Genomic DNA, 23,888 nt, shown 5'->3' with positions numbered 1-23,888 from the left:
TTGTCTTTTTCTAATTTTGCTGTCATAAATTCAATTATATTCTATACAATCTTTGAAATCAATTTGGCTCATAGTGACTTAATGCTATGTATAGTTTCTTACATGAAAATTTATCACTGCGACTATCTAGGAAATCTAAGTTGGGATGGGACCAGCCGGCAAATTTCGCTACCCATCATACCCAGAGCAAAATGGTACATGAAAAAATTCAAGGAATTAGTGTTTTTCAATGTTATGACAAGGTATATTTATACATCAACATTTTTTCCATCTCTCTTCTAAACTTTTTTCCTTCTTTAGTTGTTTTTCAGTGTCACTTTGCTTTGTGTGTCTCATATTCTTAGTTTTACTTCAATGTAGTATATGTTGAGTAGCTTACAAATTGCAGTTGAAAAAGTTTGACTCAAATAATTTTAAGCATGTTTAAAAGATGTCTGACATTGAATTGAATTGAGTAAATTAGATCATTTTAAATTTCAGAACACAAATCTGAATGTATTGTAGAAATTTTTCAAATGTTAAATCGATCTTTGTGGTAATTGTGAATTTTTTTTATTTTAAATCGGATTTATTAGAATTTTAATTTACAAACATTCAAACTATTATTAATATTGACAAATGAATCACAATCATTAACATTTTGGTTACAAACTGTTAACTGTCAAACAATTATAAGTATACAAATAAATTACTTTAATTTCATCTATTATATATATTTAAATATTTTTATTTGACTTTTTACTTTGAATATTGGTAAATATATATAATATATAAATATTTAGAAATGATGGACAAAGTCATGTCTCTTTTAATTTTAGTCAGTTTTATTTTACTGAAACTAATTAAATTTAATTTGTTGTTTTATAATGTTAATTGACATGAAATTAAAGTAATTTATTTGCAATTATTTGTATTTGATGTATACTTATAATTGTTTGACAATTAATATTTTGTAACCGAATTTTTATAAATTTTAGATTTCGATTTTGAAACCAAAATGTTAATGATTATGATTACTCAATTAATATTAATTTAAGAAATAATGCTTGTAAATTAAAATTATAATATATCCTATTTACCACAAAGATCGGTAAATATATATAATATATAAATATTTAGAAATGATGGACAAAGTCATTTCTCTTTGAATTTTGGTTAGTTATATTTTACTGAAACTAATTATATTTAATTTGTTGTTTTATAGTTTTAATTGATATGAAATTAAAGTAATTCATTTAAAATTATTTGTATTTGATGTATACTTGTAATTGTTTAACAATTTAATAGTTTGTATCTGAATTGTTATAAATTTTAGATTTCGGTTTAGAAATCAAAATATTAATGATTATGATTACTCAATTAATATTAATAATAGTTTGAATGTTTGTAAATTATTAAAATTCTAATATATCCATATTGGTAAATATATATAGCATATATAAATATTTATAAATTGTTGACAATTATGTCTTTTTGAATCGTGATCAATTTAATTTTATTGAAATTAAATAAATTTAATTTGTTATTTAACAATTTAATAGTTTGTATCTGAATTGTTATAAATTTTAGATTTCGGTTTAGAAATCAAAATATTAATGATTATGATTACTCAATTAAATGATCGAGTGAGAGAACAAACAATATTTGTATTTAATATTCTACTTTGAATATTGGTAAATATATATAGCATATATAAATATTTATAAATTGTTGACAATTATGTCTTTTTGAATCGTGATCAATTTAATTTTATTGAAATTAAATAAATTTAATTTGTTATTTTATAGTGTTAATTGACATGAAATTAAAGTAATTCATTTGCAATTATTTGTATTTAATGTATACTTAAAATTGTTTGGCAATTAATATTTTGTAACCGAATTGTTATAAATTTTGAATTTTGGTTTTGAAACCAAAATATTAATCATTATGATTACTCTATTTAATATTAATAATAGTTTGAATTTTTGTAAATTAAAATTTTAATTTCTTCAATTTAAAAATAAAAAATTTCACAATTATCACAATAGATTGATGATTAAAATGATCCAATGAGAGAACAAAAAATATTTGTATTTGATTTTCTACTTTGAATATTGGTAAATATATAGTATATAAATATTTAAAAATGATGGACAAAGTCATGACTCTTTGAATTTTGGTAAGTTTTTTTTATTAAAAATTTATTAAATTTGATTTGTTGTTTTACCGTGGTAATAGACATGAAATTAAAGTAATTTATTTTGCAATTTTTTATATTTGTTGTATAATTGTTTGACAATTAATATTTTTTAATTAGTTTTCAAATTAAAATGATCGAGCGAGAGAACAAAAAAATATTTATATTTGATTTTCATTTTTGAATATTGGTAAATATATATATCATATAAATATTTAGAAATGATGGACAAAATATGTTTGTTGAATTTTGGTCAACTTTATTTTACTGAAATTATTTAAATTAAATTTATTGTTTTATAGTGTTAATTGGTATGAAATTAAAGTAATTCATTTGCAATTATTTATATTTAATATATATTTATAGTTGTTTGAGGATTAATATTTTGTAATTGTTATAAATTTTGGATTTCGATTTTGAAACCAAAGTGTTAATCATTATGATTACTCTATTAATGTTAATAACAATTTGAATGTTTGTAAATTAAAATTCTAATATATCCGATTTAAAATAAAAAATTTCACAATTACCATAAAGATGTATGATTAAAATTATCGAATGAGACAACAAAAAAAGTAATAAACTAAAATACAAGATGAATGTATATCCAAGTATTTTACTTTAATCATTTTTAGTTTCAACAATAAAGTAATATATTTTGTAACTCAATTGTATATCTTAATTTCAATTATCAAATATATTACTTCAATATTTAACATATCCAACTATCTCAATATTAATACGGTACTTTATTTATTCCAGTCATTCGTCTAAATTGGTACTTCTCTTCTATTAATTATATTGGTAAAATTGTATATATATTATTGATATAAATACTTAATTAGGACATAAAACTTCATTTTTTTTTCTTCTAAATCCACTTAAATTTAATAAATAAAAATATACCCGTGCAAAACGCGGGTTAGCATCTAGTATCGTAATAAATCACAGACAATTATCACCTAACATACCCCAAATAACTATAACATTGAAAATATCTCTAATTACTGTCTTATTCCCCCAAACACCCCGTGGAACAATACACTATTGATTAAAATTCTTACTGAAAATCACGAATTTTTTCTGCAGACACCACTCTCGTGCTCTACCCTCTATTATATTTCAATTTTACTCCACTTATAGACAAGAGATAACCAAATGGAAACTTCAATGCAGTTCTACTTTCCGAAGTTGTTGTTGTTGTCATTGTTGGCATGTTGCATGACCAACATTGTTGTCCCAGTTTTGTGCACTGGATACCTCCCTCTAACACGGACCGTTTCACTTAACCATCACGTTAAGATGGATGCGTTGAGAGCTCGCGACAGAGCTCGCCACTCAAGAATATTTGGTGCTGTTGGAATCGACAACTTCCCAGTCCATGGCTCCACTCATCCAAACTCCTACGCGTAAGGCTAATCCTCTCTCCTAAACTCTTTCATTTCTTGCTTTAGTTTGTTATTCCCAGGTTCTTTTATTTTTCTAGTATTTTAAATGTAAACTGAGCTTAGGATTAGCTTAAGCGGCACAAAAATTGAAACCAAATTATTAGAGTATATGATGTTTGTTCTTTCAACAAACAACCATATTATCTTATCATCTTTTTCATCTATTCAAAACAAAAGAGTTTTTCTTATTAACATAGCTATAGACATGAATATGGTTTAATCATTATATATAATACTGTATGAAGTTAGATACCAGTACTCTGAATTTTATTTATGTTTTAGATGTTGATAATAATACTATATTCAATTTATGTTTTAGATAGATGTGCGGGAGATTTAATTAATAATCAGCACTATTGTTGTTGTTTTTCTTCTTCAGACTGTGCACTACAAAAATAATGTTGGGATCTCCACAAAAGGAATTTACCGTTATGATTGATACGGGAAGTGACCTTTTGTGGGTTAACTGCAATACATGTGATAATTGTCCTCAATCTAGTGGACTTGGAGTAAGAATTTTCAATTTTCTATCATTGCCTTTATAAAGTTATTAGTACTACTTAGTTATGCAGTGCTTGTTTTGTTACCTTGGGTTCCAAGATTCTGGTCTAGTGTTTAATATTTGTTGCTTCTTGTATTGTGTATTGTCCAGGTTAAACTCAATTTCTTTGACATGAGTAGTTCATCCACAGCTGCCCTGGTTCATTGCTCGAACCCTTTATGTCCTTCTAGGGTTCAAGGTGCGGATGTTCAATGCTATCCTCATGCTAATCAGTGCAGCTACATCAACAAGTTCCAGGATGGGAGTGGTACCTCGAGTGATTATGTCACTGATAAAATTTATTTTGACACAATCCCCGAGAAGTCTTCTCTCGCTAGTGTTAACTCATAAACCACTGTTTTATTTGGGTGAGAAACCCTTATGCTTATTTATTGTGAACAATTATAAATGTGTCTATGTCGAAACATATAGAAATCATACTTGGATAGGCTGATAAAGGGAGCCTATGCTTGTAGAGGGAACTATAGCACTGAAAATCATAGATAATGTTTGGAGTGGGGGCATTAAATTGATAATGCGGGTTTTATTAAATTGTGGGATTTGCTTATCTTCTCTGGTAGTTTTACATTCAAACCCATGTTTCTATTAATACTTATACTTAATATGGATTTGGGTTTTGAAATAAAACTTTATTGGATGGCTGTTTTGGCAATAGGTGTAGCACCCATCAATTTGGAGCTTTGACCGTGCCAGTAAAAGCATTTGATGGAATCCTTGGGCATGACCCCGGCTCCCTATCCATTGTATCACAATTGGCACCACAAGGAATAGTATCGAAAGCTTTCTCTCATTGTTTGAAAGGATACCACAATGGAGGAGGCATTCTTGTTCTTGGTGAGATTGTGGAGCCAAGTATTGCTTATTGTCCACTTGTTCCATCGCAGTATGTTCTCTTCTGCTCTGCATTTCTCTTTTTCCGTTCACCACTTTGTGAGTCATTTTTCTCTCTTTTTCCGTTCACCACTTTGTGAGTCATTTTTCCCTAATATTGCACAATATTTATATAAAGGAACATATAAGGCCTTTTTTAAAGGAGTATATGGAATTGAATTTTTATAACTACATTATTGTCAATTGGCAATCAATGATTATAGAATTTATCAACTTTGGTTTTGGAAGTTAGTGTTTCAATAATCTAGGTTAAATGACAGGAAATAGAATTTGATTGCTTGATAGTTAGTTGATTAATCACTGTTTTAGGTCAGCCTCTTATACAAAGCTTATGATTTTTGTGTGGTACAATGAAACTATGTCGATTTTGGAAATCAATTGACAATTTTTTTTGGGTGAATTATGTTATATTATGTTGTGTTGAATTAACACACCTTTAGTGAGTATGGTTGAATTAACTTGGTAGTAGAATACCATTTTAAAATTGATTGGTTTAATTGAATGATATTAGAAATTGAATGTAAAAGATTATATTGTTAAGAATAAGGTTCTTAAAATGCTTCTTATGCTTTTTTGTTCTTATTAGATAGGTCACACTTCTATATGAGATATTTTGTAATATAAATGACCAATTTCTTCATTTTTAATCAAATTTCAGACCTCATTACAACTTAAATCTTGAGAGTATTGCTGTTATAACACCCCAAAATTTTCATATATATTATATATGTGTTTTTTTTAGTAATTGCTATTATTAAATTAATAATTGTTCTATGTGTAAATAAATTAAATTAAATTAAATTTTATCACACTCTATTCTAATTGAATAATTATAACCTTTATTTTTATTTAATTGTTTTGACATGACAATTACATGGGGACGATTTATGATGTCATTATTTCCTAAATGGACTATTGTGCATTTTTTTATTTGATTAGTTTCGATAATCATGAAATTGATGTGTTAGATATGTTTATTTTATTTTGTTATGTGTGAGTGGTATTCTTGTCTTGGTTGATTTATTTTAGTTGATAAAAATATTAGTTGAATTATTTTATCAAATTATAATTTATAAAAGTTATATTGTTTGTTAGTTTTATTTGCGACCAAATAAGTATTTTTTAGGAGATATTATAGAGTTAGTGAAACCCAACCTTTATGTATAAGTGTTTTGAAAATATTTTTGGTTCATCCTATAAAAACAAAAATTAGTGACTTGACTCATTCTTTTACTCTCCTTTATGACAATATTTTATGACAATTCATGGTGTTTTCTTGGTATAATGTGCATTAACTCATTTTCAACACCTTTAATTTATTTTTTAAAGGAAGATTATAAATTTAATTATAACTTTTTTTGTGCAATTAAGAGAGGACACAAAAAGACTATTGTCCTTTTTTGTATCTCATGCATTCATCTCTTTTAAACTAAAATTATAATTTTATTTTAATTGTCTACAAAAATAATTCTATGAAGTTTTGGTTTCGTAACTATTAGATAAAAAATTTTAAAAGAGTGATGTGACAATCTCTAATTTATTTATTTAATTAAAATTGGTGTGTGACACCCTTCAATATATGGTGAACTCTATTAGTTAATTATAATTAACTCATACACATGATTTCAATTGGCTTTGTAACAACCTAATAAAATTAAATAAATAGTAATTATTGGTAGCATAATGTTGTAATTAAGTGCACTTTCATTTTAGACAAGAAATCAATGGTAATAATGCAACGTAAATAGCTATTATGTTCATACATTTCCATTAGGCCTCTTACTGTCACACCTATTTGTCATTCGTACACTTCCAAAATAATTTCCTATGTCGTAAATGCCAATATCTATCGGTGTGGAATTCATCATTGCCTCATGAGCTATTTCTCGTGCGAATTTAGTGGTGTTAAGAAATAAAGCGCATAAGGTAAGGGTTTTTCCCCATGGAAAGTTAGGCTAGATATTAAATTAATAGTTTGTAAGATATTGATATATGTCTTGATGTCTGATGACTCTTCATCATATGCATATTTTCCCACTATTTTAGTCTTATTTATCCTCAACTACTAGTTAAATTAAGGATTTATTTGATATATTTTGTTGATTTTTGTTCCTTGAGTTAAATTAAATGTTTTATGTTTTATTTTAGTGATTAAGTAGGAATTTTTCGTAATTTTATATTGCGTTGTGTTTTGGTGAGAAATCAACATGACACATGTAGAGTATTTCAGCCATATCTGGCGTTGTATATGTCCAATTGGAGTCAAACCAAATGCAAATGAAATCTAGGATCCATAGCTACAACTTTCATGAAGACACCGGAACCAAATTCAGACTCGAAAGAGGCGAAAAATGCAATATACGCCGGACAGCAGATGCTGAGCGCTGGAGCGCACCCAAGCGCAAGCCAAGCGCTTTTTCCCAACATTCGCCACTGTCGAAACGCGCCCAAGCGCATCCAAGCGCGCCTGGGGCGCGATACCCGCACCAGCAACCATAAAAACACAGATTTTTACTGTTTTATGAGCTTTTTCACTCTTGGGAACTTGGGAGACTTGTGCCCTAGCATAGAAACTCAAAGACGGCCGTTTCTAACGCCATTGAAGCAGTTTTATCAAGAATCATCCATGAATCATTCTTGTAATTCTTCTTTAATCCTTATCTTTTGTATCTCTGTCATGAGTAACTAAACCCTATTTGTTAGGGATGAGTGTAACCAGATGAAACCCTTATTTTTCTGATTTGATTTCTAGTTATATGAATGAGTTTATTGAATTATTTTTCTCATCTCTGTGCTTAATGCTTTTTATTGCTTGATCAACATTAAAATGTTCTACGATTTGTATTTTGAAACGGAAGTGGACTTTACAAATGCTTGAGATGAGAAATTCATGAATTTGTAGTCTAGACATAGGTGCAGGTCATGAAACCAATTAAATTAGTTGCAAAGCAATAATTTACAAGAGAATTTCTATACGGTAATGCTTAATTCTAATCTTAAATCCACTAAGGAATGATTTCAATAACTAGGATCAAATTAGACACCAAGGTTGGATTCGAAGTGAAACTCATCCCTGACATTTTTCTCAATTTATAAAAGATCAATTTTACTACTGCTGTCAATTTTAAATATTATTTCAATCAACTTGGGAACCTTTTGTTCAATTTTAGTAACTAAATACAATTCAATAGTAAAACGCAATCCTTGAGTTCGACACTCGATACTACCGTTTTATTATTACTTGCAACGATTCAGTACACTTGCTGAAACGCTATCAATGTCTTAAAAGAAAAATGTTGATTTTTGTTTGCCTTAAAGAATTTAACTATAATATTTTGTTTTATGAGTAATATGTTTGCTTTGATAAACTTAATTATAAAATTTCGATTTTTATTATTATAACATGAGTAATATATTTGATGACATGGATTTGATTTAAAGTTGTTATTTTTGTGTTGTTTATGTGTACTTAATTATAAAGTTGTGATTTTTACTATGATCTCATGAGTAATATGTTTGTTATGATGTTTTTTTAATTTAAAGTTTCAATTTTTGTGTTATTTCATTTTAAAGTTTTGTTTTTTAAGAAATCTATATGAGTCTTGGGGGAATTGGTGAAAAGTTTTAATTTTTAATTATGATAACATGATTAAGTTGATTTTTGTGATGTGTTTAATGGTAAACCTTGATTTTTAGGCCTAAATGACTAATAATGGGAGAAAATTTATAGTAGAAGAAATAAAGTTTATATTTGTATGTGTTCTTCTTTATTTGAGTCTTGATGTCTATCAATAACACATCGCTAATCCAATTTTATAGTTTATAAAATGAAAGTTATGATTCTAAGACATTTATTCACGTGTTTGTGTGTTATATATTTAGGATAACAAAATTACTGACTTTTGATTTTAAGCGTCCATGGGAATAAAAGTTTGATGTCATATTTGATTAAAATTTAATCTTGAATATTTTATTTTTGTGGTTGCCTAAGTGACGGGTGATTTGTGTTTTAAATAGTATTATCTTTGTGGTTGCCTAAGTGACTGGTGATTTGTGTTTTGAATATTTTATCTATGTGGCTGTCTAAGTGGTTTGGTTGGTGATTTGTGTTTTAAATATTTTTATCTTTGTGGTTGCCTAAGTGGCTGGTGATTTGTGTTCTAAATATTTTTATTTTTGTGGTTGCCTAAGTGGCCGGTTATTTGGATTTTAAATATGGTTAACTTTGTGGTTGCCTAAGTGGCTGGTGATTTGTGTGATTATTTAAGTGGATGGTGATATGTATCTTTTGAGCATCATTAACATTTCATGACATATCATATGCATCTTTGTTACGCCTATGTGGCTGGTTTAATTTTCCCCATTGGTATGAGTGATTTTCTGTGTGGACGCTTGTGTGGCTGGTTATATTTGGATCATATATATTTAGGAGCATGCATAACTTGCATACATTCTATTATTATTTTTATTTTGATCTAATTATTTGCTCTACTGTTGCTATTTGATTTATTTAGATACATCTTTGAGAACTATTAAAGAATCAATTTTCTCTAAATCTTCTATGACGAAAATATTTTATATTCATATTTTATGGTTGTTAATTTATTATTTGGTTTAATTTTTGTTGTGGGATCAACTGACCCCTCACACCAATATTTAGGTGCTAATGACCTCAAAAGTTGCATGAATGATGTTTCATTGGTGCACGCGCGTGGAAAAATGAAACTTTTACTTAAAATTATAATGTTTTGTATTATTAAATTTTTTGTGGTACATTGTAAAGTTATTTACTTTTCATCATTAACTTTTAATAGAAATCGGAAGTGAGATTTCATTTGCTAGTAAATAATTGAATGTTATTAATTTTAGTCAACTTTGCTCCTTTTGAATTTCACTTAAATATAATTTATTTTATTTTGGAGCATAAATGAATATCGATCTAACAACTGGATTATTAACTTCGCAAATAAATGAATAAATAAAATTTTAGTAAATTGCATTACGTTCTTTTACAAAAAAAAAAAAATATATTAAGTCATTTTCTGACGCATCTTCAAATTATTACATGATGAAATACTTCTAAGAAAAAAAAATTATAGTTGTTTCTAAAAGAAAACAAATACTTTTAAGTAATTTTTGGATAAAAAAAATTTGGGGCGTTACAGCTGTCAACGGACAACTGCTCTCAATCAATCCAGTTGTATTTGCAGCATCAAAGTTTGGTGACCGAGGAACAGTTGTTGACAGCGGTACAACATTGGTGTATCTTGTTGAAGAAGCATATAATTCTCTTATCAATGCCGTAAGATTTCTTGTACCTTGCCCAAAACATCATTTGGCATATTATTCTCCTTTGCCTTTCTATATGATGGGGAATTCTTCACTGCTAGAAAAAACGAGGATATTTTTTTACTCTTTGGTTTGCTCGTCTTTTATTTTTTTCTATTTCGTGAAATCACCTACCAACATTTTTTTATTGAGTTCATTTGGGTTCTCACATTCTTGTCTTATTTGTTTAGTATTTAGATTGATTGTGTTGGATATATATCAATTTTCAACTATTCATGTAATCGACAATTCTTTTTTGTTTAAAATGTGGAAATGATTTAATGGAGGCTTGTATGCCTTAAGATACTTCAACAATTGAACACCATATTGAGGTTTAAATCTTTTTTTTGTTTAATTCTTATTATTAATTTTCTTAAAAGGAGTTTTGCTTATTTCTCTTGTATTTATGAATGATATCGGCCTTAATGTATAATGATGTTCAGTTTTCAAATGGATGTGTAGATTACTACTGCAGTGTCACAGTTTGTCACTCCCATGTTTCCAAAAGGAAGCCTGTGCTATCTGGTCTCAACCAGGTATTGTTACGAAGATCTTTATATTCTTCATATGAAAAGAGGGTGTGTCTTATTAGGATTTCTTAATATCTAAGTAAATATGTGTTTGTTACATATTCAGTTTAAATATTTTTCCTTCAATCAGTTTTAACTTTGTGGGTGCATCCATGGATTTAAAACCACAACAATACCTCGTGCACTATGATTTAATGGTAAGTATGAAGTATGTTATGATGTTGGTTATATTCTTGCATTTAAGTAAGTTATTTTTTGGAGTTTTATGCCACTAATGCACCAATTTGCTTTTAGAACGATGCAACGTGGTGCATAGGTTTCCAGAAAATGGAAGGTGGACCCTCAATATTAGGAGGTTAGATGATGAGAAATTTGAATTGACTATAAACTCTGCAAGAAATTGGGAAAAAAATTAGAATTTTCGCATTTGATTATTGAATGGTAACTTATTTTAATGGTAAAAAAATTCTAAGAGATGTCTGCCCTTGCAATTGAAAATGGTGTGAAAATGGAAAACAACTGATTGAGTGTTACAAAGTATGGTTTAAATTCAAATTGATTCCTAATAGATGTTTAAATTTATGTCTGTTTTTCATTTGTAAAACATTCCAAATTTCCAAAAAGAAGCTAGTATACTATGCTCGAGTATGATAATTATAAATTAACAAGTATGATTTTATGCAAGTATGATAATTATATATTAACAAGTATGATTTTATCTTTTGCAGATCTTGTCTTGAAAGATAAGATAGTTGTTTACGACTTAGTTAATCAGCGCATAGGATGGACTAATTATAATTGTAAATTTACCACTTGAATTTTGTATTTCTTGCAATTAGTATATGGTCCTTCATTATGTCTTAAAATTGAAAGCTATTTTTAGGTTCTATGCCCGTAAACGTCTCTGTGATCTTGAACAAGGATAAGTACAACAATCCAAGAGCAAGACGGTCAAGTGCCAGCAACTCATAGATAGGGATTTTCTCCATGTTGTTACAAGTAACCATTGTGGCACTTTTAATGCACATAGTATAAGCTGTATAGTCACCACATTTGTAACTGTAATTGTAAACATGAGTACTCTGAAGCAGTTTTTGATTATTATGCAAGCATATCAAATTATAGTGGAATCTGTAGTATGATGTATATATGCTAGTCTTGTGATTGAACACTGATGAGAATGAAGACAACTAAAAACCAATAAAAAACCTCATTCCAATACACATGATCTTAATGATATCACTGCCTACTTTAATTTTTTCTTTGGCTGAAAATGGTTATTGATGTTGCTGTTATACTATTCACAAATGGGGTATACTTCTCTTATCCAATGAAATGCGGCTCTAATTGTATAGAGAAAACTTATAGGAATTTATATTAGTGTATCTCGAATGGTTCAGATTGTATAGTGTATTTCAATTGAGAGAATTCATTTCCTATTTATATAGTGTTTTGATAAAAGAGAATAATAGTTCAATTACGGTCTTTAGTTTTTATTTTTAGGTAGGTGTGTTGGAATCTAATAGTTATAGATTCATGAATGGTGTCAGACAATTTTATGATATTTAAGTTAACATTTAATCAATTAATGATTAAATTGCACCCTCCCAATTAAGAAAAAAGAAGCCATCTTTCACATAAAATTGCAACCTTTCTTGAATTGTCAAATACTTATCTAGCACATAAAACATATTCTTCAAGTCACTGTAAGTCTACTGTTCTTATCTAGCACTTCAGCAATGGGGAGACTTTCATCATAAGATTCCATGCAGGGCCACCATATGAAAACACTGTAACTCTATTGTTCCTGATGGTCTCTGAAGGTTCTCTCTCTTTTTTTTTTTTTTTGGTTTCAAACATTGTAAGTCTACTTATTTCATGTTTCTTGACAAGGTTTCCACATTGTAAACAAAGAATGGGAATATTCTCACAAGAAAGGTTTTGGTGCAAATTTGAATGTGGAATTCTATATGTATACTTCAATATCAAACGGCGCCGCAAATAATTTCAAGCATTGGCTCACTTTCTGTTGAGTTTCTCCTACAAGCTTGAGGAAGAAGCTTCAAGGCTAGCATTTTGAATATCAAATTGTATGGGAAGGTGCTGCCACTATAGTTTCTTTTTAAGATATTTGGAAGAACTAGTGTTACTTTCAGCAAAACTTGTATATTCATTTACATATTACATGAAATTCAAAAGTTGAAAGAATTAGTGATGTGGTGCAAGAACACAAAAAATGAAAACAACCATCTTTTTTTTTCTTTCTTTTAATAGATTATATTTTTGTGGTCCAGTCTCATGAACATTTTCATTTCTAACAAAGATAAGTCATGTATTAAATATTGAGTACAAATGATCAATTTTTTTACCAATGTTTCAACTTTTTCTCTGTTTCTTATTTGCCAGTCCAAAAACATGTAAAACTACAGATTCATTCACATCAAGGGTGAACTAAAGGGTATCTGGTAGGGCCTCTGTAGTCTCTACTAGGTGGAGACTATCTTCTCATAATATGTTAACTTAGCACTCTGAATATTAAACCATTGCATTAGCCTTCAACAATCTTTACAGCAGTCCTGCAGAACCCAACTCATTGAAATTAACTACAGGAGTGCTATAATGCAGGGAAAATATCATTTTTTTTTAAACCATTACTTACCCAAATGGGCTCTGTTTGATGGCAAGAAGTTCAACATCCAACTGCGGTCCAACAGTTGCAAAGGTGAAAATGTATTATTGAATGAAATCCACTTTAATGTCATAACAAAACTACAAAACATTCAAGAATGGTCATTTTTTCTTCTTTCTTTTATGGCTACCTTTTTGAGCTTATTTACGGGTACAACTTGTAACTTGTAAGATTCTTTTCGAGAGCTAATGAAAACAGTTTATGACATGTCAATATGTTGTTTTCCGCTTATTTTTACAATCTCTCTAAGATAGTTAATAAAAACAACTTATAGTTTATATGAGAAAAATATGACTTTATTTTATCATTTGTTATAACAATAGTTTATACATAAACACTTATATGATAAAAATTAATGAAATTTTCTTTCTTATTAGACATCTAGAGTTGGAAGGGATAGGCTAAAGTGGTAGAATCAATTAATGTGAACTGACTGAGCCTCCAACACCATATTCAAAAGAGACAAAATCACCTTGCTAACTCAGAAATGGAAAAAGTAATTAAGCCTAAGGAATTTGATCAATTAGAGTTGTGGTGGTGGTGTTAATGGAACTCAGAAGTTGTATAGATACATAAGCATATAGTATGGGTTTTGTGACATAGAGCTAAAATGGTAGCTTTAGTACCAAATTACATAAACTAATTGATGTGAGGACCTCATTGGTGTATAATATATAAGTACCTCACTAAATGCTCGCTCTGTCTTGAGGCATTCCTTTGCCCTCATAGTCCCCGAGACACAACTTACCTATACTTGTTTTATGTAAAAAACAATAAGAAACTAATCATAACAAAGAGATCATAGTAACTCACTTCTATTGTTGCATTTGGAGGGATTTCTTGGACTCCTTTGCTTCCATAGGCAAGTTCAGGAGGTACAATTAACAGCCGCTGCAGAGAAACTGAACTAAATTACTGCTTACAGCATATGATCTAAGTATCCAATTCAAAATCTAAACAATTTTTACCCATTTATGCAAAAATATTGGCACAAATGCTACTAGTGTGCTAAAATGCTTGAGTAATTATACATTTATACAGCAATTTACTAGACAAAGATGAAGTAAAACAAAGCAAAGTCTTGAGTAAGATAAATTTCAATTCCATGTGGTTGTTCATTAGTATCATGTGTAGCTTCCATTTACTTATTGTCATGATTTCAATGAAATTTGTAACAAAACACAGAGATCTTCTTGCTCATAGAAATCACTTCTCACCTGGCCTCCTACTCGCATGCCCTCGACTCCTAAATCCAAACCTTTTAGGACATTTCCTCTCACAGATTGGCCTACATCAAATCCATAGGGCTGCAATAATTTAAGCGTATTCTTATTAATCAATCAACAAGAAAATTTTGCTACAAAAATATACCTTACATACGTTCATACAATTAAACAGATAAGTAGTAATACAAAAAATCATAATTTCCTTCATTTGTCAACATAAGCTATAATTGGACTAATTTACAAAATACTCATATATCCTGGTCGTTAAGAGAAAGTACCATGAAGTCCTCTAGTTTCAAATATAAATATACAATGCATTGTTGAGGCTTTATCAGATCAAAACCGGTTAGTCTACTAGTCAACATGCTTCACATAAACACGAACATATTTTTTTTTTGTAAGAATCTATTAACTTAGAACAATCAATTAAAGAATAAGTAGATTTTGGATGAGTTTCTAGGATCATACCGTTCCGCCTCCAACGCCCATTCCTTGTCTACTAGTCATAAAGGTGATACTTTTCCATTTAGCAACATAGTGAATCTACAATTAGGACAATATGCTTATTTCTAAATTCTGAGATCACTAATAAACTGCATATGCAGATGAAATTCAGTCCACATGCCAGCCTATCATAATCTAAGGGAGAAAATGCACATCAATCTTCTGCTAGGATGAATAAGGTGCAATTTTTCTTTATTTTCACTATTAAATGAATCATTATAACACAGTTCAACAAAATATTACTTTATCTATTAGGAGACAGCTCAGAGTTTGATCTAGTTTTCATTGGTCCATGTAATTCTTCATGGAAGGCATCAAAATTTCAGTGGATATAACATTGATAACCCAATTTTTTGTAAATTTTTCAGTCTTCAGAACATAATTGTATACGCATAAGTAACACAATATGCATCCATCAATTTCATTGGTGAAAGCACTAGCAAGCTTTGAGTAATATTGTAGTTTCCCATTCAAAAGATTGTAGAGTTGAGTTGATGCTAAATATAAACATGCAAAAGCACTAATGAGTGAAACATATCTAACTGAGTCACAACCGTACTGCAACTCGGGATCCTTTCACAGCTTCAGCTCCATTCCCAACCTTCAAATCATAGTACCTGAACATGATAAATTTTTATCACACACTACCCCCCTAACCAGATGTATATATATCTTAAAAATGAAAAACAACAAGAAAAGGGATTGAAAGTTTGTTTACCAATCAAACAGAAGTGATAGATTCTGTTTCTCTAGGTTGAGTGAAACTTAAAATAAATGTACCACTAGGTGAGGCAATTCCTCTATAATCATGTCTATTTCAAGGCTTACCACATTTTTTAAGTCCATCAGTCATTACTTATTAGCACTGTTGCACCAACACATCATATTGAAGGCATGTATAGTGTCCGACATGTGCCAGTATCAGACACTGAAATTATATTCAATCACTTTTATTTTTTTTAAATAACTACTGGTGTTTAGGTGTTTAGGTGTTAGTGTTAGTAGTAGTTCATAACTTATTAGTCATCAGAGTCAACTACCAAAGTTGAAGGTACAAAAAACCATAATCAAAGCAATTTCAGATGTAATCAACATATACTTACTTGAGACCATTTGGCAAAGTTTTGTAATCACTTTCAGGAATTTTGGCTCCTCTAAGCTGCATAAAACCAAAACCAAGAAAAGCACAATTCCAATTAGTAATCATATTTTCAGAATCAACATTTTTTCTTATGATAGGGACACATACAGCTCTTCTACTAGTGCTAACAGCTTCAGCCACATCACATGCATAAACTCCACCAACTGATCACATAACATAAAAACATTTATTAAAACCAAGAATCTTTTAATAGTTCCAACATTAAATAGCATATATAAAGAGAATCATCTATAATATCTAACTAACTAACATGTTGTGAGGAGAAAATTTAGTAATGCTCTTCTTCCTTCAATTTGTAAAGACATGGTGACTGGTTTTGCTGCAATTTTATTGGAGAAAGAATGTGAACAGCTGCATGGTGATGGTAATAACCTATTTGAAGTACTTTTATGGTCAATTTTTGTGTGTGCCCCTGTGGAGATAAACATTTCAATTGTCTTAGACTCACTTTAGATAAAAACAAGAGTAATTAATTAGGAAAAATTGTAGAGTAGAGAGAAGTTATATATACTTGTGAAGAGATTGGAGGTGAGAGGGCAATGAAGGAGCAAAGGATGGTGCTTATGGCTGAGAAGAGAAAGTTCCATGATCTTAGTTTGTTCTTTGTTGTTGAAGAGAATTTATTTATATTCTATAGTTTATTATTAGCTTTTTATATTTCTTCTTTTGTGGCTTTAGTTTGGTTTGACAGGAAAGAGAAAGAAAACATAGGAAAGAAGAGGATAACGTGGTTGATTCTATCCACAATTTTTATTTTTGAAGCATTTTAGAAATCATAGGAATTGACTCAAACCAGGATTTCAAAAATTTGGATAGGATTATTGACATTGATATATAGTACACAAAACCATTAATATGCTTATATATTCTTAATAAGTTCTGTACTTCTATAATTAATTAATAAGGATATGATATTTTCTTATTTCAAAAACATATATTAATTATATTAAAAAAGAGAGAGAAATTTATATAAAAGATAAAAAATCCAACAACTGATTATAAAATGAATCAACTTTCCCAATTTATTACTGATATCAAAGGAAATAATTGTTTGTGCTTTTTGTACAAGATAAAACATTTTTATAAAAGACATGTTTAAGAAATTTATAATTATTATTTTCTCCTGTCATTTGAAAAGAAAATGTTAGAAGTTCAACTTATTTAAAAAAAATAACTTCTGAAAAATGCTGAAATAAATTATATTGTAAAATTATTTTTTAGCCTCAATCATTAGCAAAAAGACACTAGTGCTTAATCATTAGATGAAGGACTATTTTTTTTAGAATCCTTAGATTATGCCCAAAAAAAAGTACTTCTTCAAGCATTAAGTAAAAAACTGTCGGCTTAAGTAAAACTCATTCTAAAATTTGGAACAGAGAGATACATAACAAAAGAACAACTCATTAAATAAAGTTCCCATATCTTGCAGAAGTATACAAATCAAAGTCTGAGAGAAGTTTAAAATTAGATAATATAATCATTTTCTTGACTTATCAACATCAAAGTCTCTTTATTATATTGTTTAGTATACCAATTATTACATGAAGATAATGATTTGGTCTAATTATGTTTTAACTTTTTGTCTAACAGACTCAAACACAACACTGACATGTCGACACTAATTTAAAAAAAATAGAATAATCGACTGTAACCATATATGTTATGGTCGTGTTGGTGTTATACAATTAACACGTATCAGACATCTAACACACCTTCAATCTGAAATATCAAAGATAGATTATTTTTCAAAGGAATAGATAGTATGATATTTTGCCTCATGCACTAGCGCAAAACCTTGAAGTAGCTGGAACTTCAGCTTTCTCTGATCCATGTGAAACAGAATGCAAACCAAAGCACTTAATTTCATCACTACTGCTTTTAGCTTCTGAATTCACTCTTGCCTTTTCACTACCATCCACCACCCATTTTTTGATCCTTTTAAGCAACTTTCTCTTTTTGGAACAAGCAAGATCACCATGAGAAACAGAACCAATGCAAGGCACATTGTAATGCTCCGAAAAAGAACAATCTTGTCCATTAATCTTCCTCAAGTGAATCAGTTCTTCAAATTCAGTTTCATGTTCCTTCTTAACCTGCTCCAATTCATTGAGAACCTTGCTGTAATCTTCCTTCTTTACATCTTCTGTTTCAACTTGCAAATAATATTTCAGTGGCTTTTTATGTAACTTTTCTCTACATGCATTTGCATTTTCTTCTGCTGTTTCAAGCTTCTTGACAAGTTCATTCTTCTCATCATAAAAATGATCAAAAACCCTTTTCATCTCTCTAATTTCATTTTCTAACTTAAGAATCACACTAGCCCGTTTTTGCAATTCATCATGGTTTCTCAAGATTTCTTCTTCCCCCTCTTTGATCATCAAATTCTTCTCCTTTATCAACTGTGATTGAGCCTTTGATTTTTTACCTAGCTTCTGAACTTTCTTATGAAGCACCTTATTCTCTGACTTCCAATACTCAAATTTTTCAACAATCCTCAAGTATTGGATTACAAAATTCTCCAACCTCATAGTTTCTGTCTCTAAGAATGAAATCTCTTTATTAAAAAACTCGACGCGAGACATCTCCATCGACAACATGTTTTTTATTTCCATAAGCAAAGTTTCTTGATCTTTCATTTCACAATATTTTTCAAATTGCAAAGTTAAGGCCAATTCTCTAATTTGCATACCTTCAATCTTGCTTCTTAAGCAAGTAATCTCTTGTTCCAAACATGGGTGGTTTTCATTGATCATCAAGCTCTCAGAAAGAACACTATTATCTATAGAGGTAACATCATCATAATTTTCTTCTTCTTCCATAGAAGAAAAGTTGTTAAAATTTTCTTCATGTTTAGTTCCTTCATGAGAATTGAATTCAGGAGTATGAGACTCAATTTCTGAAAAGGAAGAGACTTTTGATAAACTTTTCTTTGTCATGATCCATGCATAGATCAAACCAGCTAAAGATACAGCTAAAGGAACACCAGCTTTGAGAAAAATAGGCTTAAGATTCTCTGCCTTCAGTGTTGTGTTATCCATTCAGAAGAAAGAGAGATTTTTGAAGCTATTTTGGTTCAATTGAAATGTTGCACTTATTAAAGTTTGTATAGAGGGTTTTCCTTTGTTTGGAGGAACATTGATATGTAGCTTTTTGACTACTCCAAGAGGCCTTTCTACGCTACCATTCTCATCTTCTAAGGAATGATTCCTTTCTGTATTAATCAATTGCACTAACAAATTGATATTTGTAATGTTGGGCTTCTTTTCTTCCATGTGATCATATTAGTCTTATAATATAAATAATCAAACAAGTGCTATTTTTGTGGTATTTTAAAATTCAGACCGACCTGGTCAAGGCACTAGATCATTGATCGGATTGGTGAGTTACTAGTTAAACTACATGGATATGAAATTTTTTAAAATATTAATGACATAATTTTTACATCATATGTTTAAATAAAAATAAATATATTGTATTTAACTAAACTATAAGACTAAATTACATCCGTGGTCCCTTAACTTAATTTTAGATAACGTTTTAGTCTTTTATCTTTTTTTTTTCCCGATTTAGTCCTTTATTCCTAACAGTATCAAATAAAGTATGAAAATATAAGTTTATTTGAAGATTTGCGTTACTAATTTGATGAAATTTGTATTATATTGAAGAATATAATTAATTTTATGAGTTTTGATTGAAATTTTTTTTGAATTTTTGTATAAAAAAAGGATAACATTGTTGAAATTTTAAAACATAAAATATCGAATTGTCACTTAAAATTAAAATAAAGGACCAAGTCGGGAAAAAAAAAAGATAAATGACTAAAACGTTACCTGAAATTAAGTTAAGAGACTACGGATGTAATTTAGTCAAACTATAATATATATATATATATATATATATTAAATTAACCTACAACTCCAAAGAAAAAAAATAGTTTAACCAATAGTTGGTGAAATTATAAGTTTTAAAAAATATAATGATTAAATTATATGTATATATGCTATATTTCTTTACAAAATTATAATATATATATATATATATATAAAAGATATATCTGTTAAAAAATAGAAAAGTCAATTGAACCCGTATTCATTAGGTATTTGCAAAAAATATCCATAATTGGTAGGATAAAAAACCGTCTCGTATACACGTGCACACACAAAAATATCAACTACGATATATATTTTATCATGAGTAATAATATTTAAGCTACCAATCATAATATACAAATAAAATCACATAAATTTTTTAGATGGAATAAAAATATTTCATAATTGAGACATATATAAAGTTAACAACTGATTTCATAAAAGTTGTTAATTGTTTTTTAAGTTTATTTTTATTCAAATAAATTTGTGTTCAATCTAGTAATTATTTTGTTTTTTGTTTCCTATATTTCATAAAATCTAAATATTTACATTATTTAATATAAATTTAGATAATTTAAATAGTTTAATTTATTATTTTCATGTTTTAATATTAAGGCATTTAAATTTTTTTTTTTACAACAAAACTTTGAATATTTTCTTAATTTTATTAAAGTGATATTGTGTTTTTTATTTAACATTTAATTTTAGTTCCTTTGTTTTTTTTTTTGGTCAACTAAATTTTTTTTAGTTCAAACTTAAATAACTTAAGATTAGGATTGGCCTAACATACATAGTACAAGAATTAAGATTAGGATTGGCCTAACATACATAGTAAATTAATCTAAGACAAAATTTAAGACCCTTACAAAGTTTGTAGTAAAATTTCACTAATTGATTTCATTTTATATATTTTTCAATGGAATAAAAAATTGACTCATTTAATAGTTATTGAGATAATGTTTATTTTAAATAAAATATTATTAACTTTTATTTTAAAAATAATAAAATATATATGGTCATAGACTAAGCCATGATTACAACCTTTTTATTAAGTAGAAAATTTATTTTATTGTTGACTTAAAACTATTAAGCAGGAATTTCTTATGTGAGAATAAAAGAAGATATTTTTAACCACCGATAAAGGTTGAGTTGAGATTAAATAAATTTTATTAAGTGGATCACGTGACTAATTTTGTCATCTTCGCTTGTGTGTCCCAACCACTAAAATGTGTATTTGGTTCTGAATGCGCAGTGTCCTTGACAACCATCGTCTAGTTCGTCTCCAATTCATTAAAAACTTTTTTATGTCAATATTTAATAAACTCAATTCCTCCGATCCATTAAAAGAAATAACTGCTAAATAAATTACGTGAGCCCCACACAAAGTATAAAAAACAAACTATTTACAAGCAACCATAAAATATGAATACAATACTTATAAATATCTATGATGTGTCACTAGTGTTGTACCACGGATTTCTTGCTATCAATAATATAGTGGGTATACTGTAATTTACATTTTTTAAAATTTAAATTTATATTATATAACTTTTCGACAACTCTTTTATTTTTTAAAATATTTGTTTATTGATAAAAGTCTGACGTTCACGTAATATTGTTATTTATTAGTTGAATTAAAATCTTACAACTTAGTTTTTAGAATTTCTATTATTAATTATATACATAAAATTTATTAAATTAAATAATTGTAATATGTTTTAAAATCCAGAATACATTTTTTTTAATAAAAAGTCAAAATATATAGATTTCTAGTAATGATAGAACTTTCATTTAAAGTTAAATTCATGAAAAAAGTCTAGTTTATCGAATGCTACCTACTATAATTGATTTCACTTTTTTTTATCGAATGTTACTTTAATTTATCGAATGCTACCAACTATATTTATCGAATGCTGATAAGAAAATAAAACAATATTTTGATTGTTTTACTAAACAATCTTAAACAATATTTCAAGAAGACGTTGCTAATATAAAAGAAAAGCAAAGAATAATTTCACAAAAAATAAATAAAAAATAATATTACTTAATAATAATTGAAATATTAAAAATATTAAATAAATATTATAGTAAAACTTCATGTTAATAATTAACGCGAAACTTTAAAATGTAGAAACATTAATTATGAAGAAATTAAGAGAAAAACATTATTAAAAATCTAGAAAAAATACAAAGATCGAGTAGAGTTGGCAGTAATATTGGAACAATATTTTTAAACTGTTTATACAAAAATCAATAAATAAAAATCTAATAATATTTTATTTTGTGCGATCTTTTATTACTTTGGTCAATTTGTTTATTTTGGATCAATTTGAATATGAATGTCTATGTGATATCCTAATTCCCAAAATAATGTATATAATAATAATTTATACCATATTTTTATAGAAATTTGTAACAGTTAAATAAAAACTCTCGTTCTGAGTAGGGATGAGAATAGAGAATTGTACTGCGCACCCCCCCACTTTTACCTGCCACCCCCCCAACTATATGTAAAAGACCATATTACCCTTAATGTTAACTATAAAATCCTACAAAAAAAATAACTTTCCTTTTTTTCCCCATTTGTTCGAAACTCTGAAACATCCGATTCACCCACCCACTACAATATTCGAACCATTGACACATTCGAAGTGAAAAAGTAAGTATTTCTCGAATCTTTCCTTGAATGATAAACATTCGAAGCTTTGTTTTTCCAGATTTTTCCAAAACCTTCGAATATTTCGTTGAATGTTAAACTTTCGAAGCTGTATTTTTCCAGAATTTTCCAAAACCTTCGAACATTTCGATGAATTTTAAACTTTCGAAGCGTTGCGTTTTCCAGATTTGTCTAAACATTCGAACCTTTCGTTGAATCCTAAACCTTCGAAGCCCTTCTTTTTCCAGAAATGTTCAACCATTCGAACCTTTCTTTGAACTTGAAACATTCGAAGTTCAGAAGTTTCGAAGGTTTCCTTGAAGGTGAAATATTCGAAATGTAAAAGGTTCGAACATTTCTGAAAGATTCGAAAAACTGGGCTTCGAAAGTTTGAGCTTGATGGAAACATTCGAAAATCTGGGTTTCGAAAGTTTGGTTTCCCAGTGAAACTTTCGAAATATTATTTGGGTTTTTTTTAATTTTTTTTTATTTGTTTTTAATATTGGTATATTAATATATTGCAGTGCCTAGAATGAGAGGAGCCTTTGGTCAGATTATTCGTAACATCATAGGTGACAGACGTGATGATGTAGAGAGAATTCCACCAACAGCATCAAACAGACGACGCAACGAAGCAAATCGTCCTATTAGGCAGCGTCGTCGAAGACAACAGGAGGTTCAGGACGATGATGTTGACTCCACCGAGCATGCACATATGGAGGAGGATGTCCCTCAGCCGCCACAGATGGAGCAGACCGCTGATGATACTCCTGATACTTCTGCACATCCTGACGCTGATGAGTCCGATGATGCTGATGATATTGATGAGCAGGATCAGCAGACG

The 23,888-nt window shown here is 28.7% G+C and overlaps 3 protein-coding genes across 9 annotated transcripts; 1 reads left to right on the top strand and 2 right to left on the bottom strand.

Annotated features, from left to right (window-relative positions):
• Nucleotides 1–3,337: 3,337 nt before the first annotated feature.
• LOC101508037 (aspartic proteinase 36-like) lies at nt 3,338–12,298 on the top strand. Its single transcript, XM_073367295.1, has 10 exons — nt 3,338–3,588; nt 4,007–4,136; nt 4,280–4,491; nt 4,845–5,119; nt 10,246–10,382; nt 10,871–10,944; nt 11,045–11,135; nt 11,233–11,293; nt 11,667–11,738; nt 11,822–12,298. The coding sequence occupies exons 1-10, from the start codon at nt 3,338–3,340 to the stop codon at nt 11,908–11,910; spliced, it is 1,392 nt and encodes a 463-aa protein (XP_073223396.1). The 3' UTR covers nt 11,911–12,298.
• Nucleotides 12,299–13,175: 877 nt separating this feature from the next.
• On the bottom strand, nt 13,176–17,202 carry LOC101499165 (peptidyl-prolyl cis-trans isomerase FKBP16-4, chloroplastic). 7 transcript variants are annotated; one of them, XM_073367756.1, is made up of 11 exons: nt 17,031–17,194; nt 16,770–16,931; nt 16,607–16,662; nt 16,461–16,516; nt 15,917–15,974; nt 15,322–15,396; nt 14,845–14,934; nt 14,441–14,518; nt 14,310–14,375; nt 13,598–13,638; nt 13,176–13,514 (listed from the first exon to the last, which is right to left on the bottom strand). In XM_073367756.1, exons 1-11 carry the CDS (start codon nt 17,104–17,106, stop codon nt 13,487–13,489), a joined length of 786 nt encoding a protein of 261 aa, XP_073223857.1. In that variant the 5' UTR covers nt 17,107–17,194; the 3' UTR covers nt 13,176–13,486. The 7 variants fall into 7 exon arrangements, 4 of the variants coding, with proteins under 4 accessions (XP_073223857.1, XP_073223858.1, XP_004497572.1 ...); XR_012162755.1 differs by having other exon boundaries at nt 13,474–13,514; nt 13,598–13,707; nt 17,031–17,195; XR_001143719.3 differs by lacking the exon at nt 14,310–14,375 and having other exon boundaries at nt 14,441–14,529; nt 17,031–17,192.
• A 772-nt stretch (nt 17,203–17,974) lies between these two features.
• Nucleotides 17,975–19,729, bottom strand: LOC101499785 (protein CHUP1, chloroplastic). The gene has a single exon (XM_004497516.4). The coding sequence runs from the start codon at nt 19,555–19,557 to the stop codon at nt 18,295–18,297; it is 1,263 nt and encodes a 420-aa protein (XP_004497573.1). The 5' UTR covers nt 19,558–19,729; the 3' UTR covers nt 17,975–18,294.
• Between the last annotated feature and the right edge of the window lie 4,159 nt (nt 19,730–23,888).

The sequence above is a fragment of the Cicer arietinum genome, chromosome 4 (genome assembly GCF_000331145.2).
Source record: "Cicer arietinum cultivar CDC Frontier isolate Library 1 chromosome 4, Cicar.CDCFrontier_v2.0, whole genome shotgun sequence".
In the NCBI taxonomy this organism is placed as follows: domain Eukaryota; kingdom Viridiplantae; phylum Streptophyta; class Magnoliopsida; order Fabales; family Fabaceae; genus Cicer; species Cicer arietinum.
The sequence above is the reverse complement of the archived record's forward strand: the minus strand, read 5'-3'. Positions and strand labels throughout refer to the sequence as shown.

What these genes read in the sequence shown, in the direction of transcription:
- LOC101508037 (XM_073367295.1), top strand. Translation starts at nt 3,338, where the DNA reads ATGGAAACTTCAATGCAGTTCTACTTTCCGAAGTTGTTGTTGTTGTCA. An exon ending in CTTTTTCCGTTCACCACTTT is followed by an intron (nt 5,120 to 10,245) that starts GTGAGTCATTTT and finishes GGGGCGTTACAG; the next exon opens with CTGTCAACGGACAACTGCTC. An exon ending in AGGATGGACTAATTATAATT is followed by an intron (nt 11,739 to 11,821) that starts GTAAATTTACCA and finishes AGCTATTTTTAG; the next exon opens with GTTCTATGCCCGTAAACGTC.
- LOC101499165 (XM_073367756.1), bottom strand. Translation starts at nt 17,106, where the DNA reads ATGGAACTTTCTCTTCTCAGCCATAAGCACCATCCTTTGCTCCTTCAT. An exon ending in ACTTTGCCAAATGGTCTCAA is followed by an intron (nt 15,975 to 16,460) that starts GTAAGTATATGT and finishes TATCATGTTCAG; the next exon opens with GTACTATGATTTGAAGGTTG. An exon ending in CTCCAAATGCAACAATAGAA is followed by an intron (nt 14,376 to 14,440) that starts GTGAGTTACTAT and finishes AAACAAGTATAG; the next exon opens with GTAAGTTGTGTCTCGGGGAC.
- LOC101499785 (XM_004497516.4), bottom strand. Translation starts at nt 19,557, where the DNA reads ATGGATAACACAACACTGAAGGCAGAGAATCTTAAGCCTATTTTTCTC.